The 4,137-nt window shown below is 36.8% G+C and overlaps 1 protein-coding gene across 1 annotated transcript; it reads left to right on the top strand.

The window, feature by feature from the left end:
• Nucleotides 1–1,454: 1,454 nt before the first annotated feature.
• On the top strand, nt 1,455–3,759 carry LOTGIDRAFT_168855 (hypothetical protein; the record flags this gene model as incomplete). The annotated part of the gene is made up of 6 exons (XM_009066755.1): nt 1,455–1,554; nt 1,782–1,895; nt 2,239–2,296; nt 2,462–2,549; nt 2,950–3,441; nt 3,616–3,759. The coding sequence occupies 6 exons, from the start codon at nt 1,455–1,457 to the stop codon at nt 3,757–3,759; spliced, it is 996 nt and encodes a 331-aa protein (XP_009065003.1).
• Nucleotides 3,760–4,137: the final 378 nt, after the last annotated feature.

Consider the following 4,137-nt stretch of genomic DNA (forward strand, 5'->3'; position numbering starts at 1 on the left):
ATTGAAACACAACGCGATAAGTATTTTTAACATTCACTGCAATACACATATTCAATGCATGGCGGAAATTTTACACTTAAATTGTATCTGGTAATTTTCCAAGTATGATTCATTATTTTCCCGGGCACATTCTAGAATATAGATCAAGCACATTGATATATTGGGAGAGGGGAGGGGTGGGTGTTTGGAAATTTTCGAAATTCTCATACTCTGACAGTTTTTTTCAGGTATATTAATGTAACTGAAAATATAAAGTGACCCTTAGACCATAGCGTTCACCAGTAGCGTAGGATTGCAAATAAGAATAACGGTCATAAGGTTCTGTTGTTATATTTCTCTTAAGTTAAAAAATATAAAAGAATTCGTGATTTAAAAAAAAGGAATAATGAAATCAAATGAATAGATCTAAGATCTAATGATACAATTTTTGATATTTGTGTATAGTATTAAATTGTAACCTAGTGAAGTCACGAGACACGTTAGGAGTTAATTAATATTACGTACCATTACATTAAATACTGCCTCATTTATTGTGGGCAGGGTTCGAATCCTTTGTGAATATTCACGTTTGTTGATACATTGAATATAATTAGAAAATTTGTGCATTCGAAACTGTTTAAAATAATATGCGGACAAAATAGGTCCCCGATTCGTAATTTTTTCCACAGGGTCTGATTGGTATTCCGTGTTCCTCCCTGAAAGATGGAAATCAGACTGCACGAATAGGAAAACTATTCGGTGATGCACCAAGTCAAGTCTTTGGCACTGGAATTTATGAGCATGACTTTCAGTTTTCTGATCACAGATTATTATACTCTTCAATGAGTTTAACAGTCACAAAAGATGTCAATTGACTTTAGCTCATCATAGGCACATGTTTGGGATACAAATCTTCAACTGAGCAGATAGTTTTTCGACTATTAGACTCTGTATTCAATGAGTTGTTCAACAAAAAGGGTCAATAAGAATTTTGAATAACCCGTGACGCAGTATTCCGAATGTGTAATATAAAACTGATACAGAAATTCGATATATTTCTAAAGACACGAAGATGATTCCCATTCGATACCTGGATACCAAACAGAACAGGTTACTGATAACCAATACGCATTATACAGGTACGTATTACTTTTTGCAAATCCAAGCAATCTTGTTGATTAATATTCCAGAGACCACATTTCAAGAATCTTACATAGAAACCCGAAATTTTAAATTGTTATTAAATTATTTTTCATATTGTATTTGACCATTGGACCATTAACATTTGACATTTGAAAATTCGTTTCTGTTTTATTTTCCTGAAATATATTGAGCTGTCATCTTACTGATTTTATCAGATAAAAACGAGACAAAATATATTTCACAATGATACACGCCAGTCCCAATTTGTCTGCGTACAGCTGCGACGAAATCTAGGTGTCAGAGACTATGTTTGTATGTATTCCAGAAAGACCATGGCGTGTACGAGTTTACCAGTGATAAACAATGGATACATCACCGCCAGTACTTCCGAGAGAGTGGAGTATGAATGTCTTGCTGGATTCAAACTTATAGGTAATAAATTACCAATTAAAGAATATGTCTCTAGATTTGTCCGCACAAGCTATGAACATAACTTACAGCTACTACCAACGTTTAAAACTTTGCAGATATTAAACCAATGGCGTCATTATGTCGTCCGTGCAAAATAATGCACGGACGAATATCGTTAACAGCATTGATACGACGTTAAAGCTATGTCTGACGTAATTTCTGCTCACGATTTGATTTTTGTTGCACAGGAAACAAAGTGATAGAATGCGATGGTACCAATGGTTGGCCACAAGCGCCATCTTGTCAAGTTATAAAGCAGGATTTTAACATCATCGATTCCTCGAGTAATCTGTACAGGTTTGGTAGGTAGACCTCTCATTTACTCATGAATAGACCCCTCGCCCTCGACCTGAGTTAAAAGCAATTACTATAGAGAGCACTTGCGAGGCCAATTGATCTTTAAGTAATAGTTTCCAGCGGTGGATTCGAACCATTCAGTGTTCTTTCTTTCTAAAACTCTCAAATACATTTCTACATAACCGGTAGAGAGTTCGCAAAGTTACATTATAGCTCACTGTGTGCCGCTTTCGACTTCAAAGATCCGATGACTGGGCGATGTGCAAAAAGTAAAAGTGTTCGCGTTCAAATTTTGACGTGCGACCATTTTTTATTCAGGTCCTGACTGGTGGTATATATTTGTTTCAGTTATTTTGGTTCTATTTTTAATCTTGTTTATTGTCAGCGTTGTCCTCTGTTGTTTTTGGTAAGTTTAACTTTTTGTCGCTTAGACATTCCGACCATGGAAAACTGACATCTAAAAAATATTCAAAAGAGGTTTTCTTTCAATTGCTCTGGATCCAACAATGCTTGACAAGATTAAGGCATAAATCCTGTTAATTTCTTATAAAATGAATCTTGTTCCTTGCAGCAAGAAGTGGAAGGGGGCAACAGTGCATCCTATTGGTGGAGGAGAAGAAGGTTCAACCAATGAGAAGAGCCGAGACAAAGACGAGCAGGTGAGAGACACCTCATCCCACATCTAATCAGCACCCAGTCTCCAACCATCCTGCACCCACAGCCTTCTTCTCCAACCACAACCACCTTGTGACTATCTTCTCCTCCTGGCACCAACCAAGCATCACTATATATTACCATTTCAACCACCTGTTTGTAACCGACCAACACCTCTGTTCTTGGAAAGATTCTGAAACAGTTGACCAGTCTTAATACTAAAACGAAGCAATATTATTTTCATTATGACCATAAAGTATCTGCTATCGCATTTTATTGAATCGCCCAAATTATGTCTTCCAGTAGTTTTACATGTTTTTTTTTATATCAGCTATATACCGTTTAACTCGATGATTTAAACGCTGCGTTTGATTTATTTTCTGATGACAATAATGGCTATTGTAGATAACTCGAAATAAAAGGCAAGAATTCAGAAACCTACAACCTAGAACGAACGCAACTGCCAAAACCAAAAACACCATGACACCAGTTGAAACTAACGAGCATGGACCGCTTTCTTCGTCTGGAGTATTTGTCACCGAAGAGTCGGTGAAGATTCCGGTAGAGAAATACGACGACCGCGACCAAGATCGACCATCCTCCCGCATGGATATCAGAGTGCCATTGACATACATACACTTAGAAGATGATGACGAACCCAAATCTAGTCCCACTGCTTCACAAAAGGTGCTTCGGCGATCCAACGATAAGTTCCTCAACGAGCCAAAAACCGTGGAAATCTTCCATCATCACATCCACAGCAAGAATCAACCAGAAGCCAGTCCGGAAAGATACAAAAGGTACCCAAACCATGGAGATGCTCAATGGATGACATCTCCCGGAAGTGAAACAAGTCGTGGATACAAGTCCTCGACAGATTCATCCGGGCACAATAAGGTGGGTATTGCAATTCTAGGTACATCGCTTTCCACAAAACGATCCGACTTATTAACTCCAAAATTTTACTTATCAACTCCAACATTTTACTTATCAACTCCAACATTTTACTTATTAACTCGAAAATCCCAAATAAACATAGAACACATTTTGAATTTGTTACTTTTGTTTTAGCAGGTATTTGACTCACCAAGCAACCAAGGTTTCTACAGATCTAAATATTACCTGGACGAAATCAAAAACTACAAAAAGAAAGTAGAAGGCTCCAAAGATAACCCGGTTTGGCGACCACATGTCCGATCTACACAGCGCTACTAGATTCTGAATTCTACTTTGATTCGACTGGAAGAAAATGCGGTTAAACTCTGTCGACCTGGATATTCCGTTGAATATTTCTGTGGATTACTTAAGTTTATGTATTCTATTTATAACATTGGACAGCCAATCTTCAAAAATCCAATTTCATCCAATTGCTTTCTACGTTATCTCCTTAAATTAACCTGATTTTCTTTTCTTATAAATTTTCTTACCCAAGTTATTGTTTTTACACCTAAGAATAGTCGAAAAGACGTTAAATAATTGTTTTTTGCCTTTAATGGACTCAAAATCGTTTGCACACAAATGGAATAGACATTGTAAAAGAGAGGAACCTTGTTGCAAACCTTGACCATATTTGAACAAATATAGTGTACTTGT

Source organism: Lottia gigantea (assembly GCF_000327385.1).
Source record: "Lottia gigantea unplaced genomic scaffold LOTGIsca_79, whole genome shotgun sequence".
In the NCBI taxonomy this organism is placed as follows: domain Eukaryota; kingdom Metazoa; phylum Mollusca; class Gastropoda; family Lottiidae; genus Lottia; species Lottia gigantea.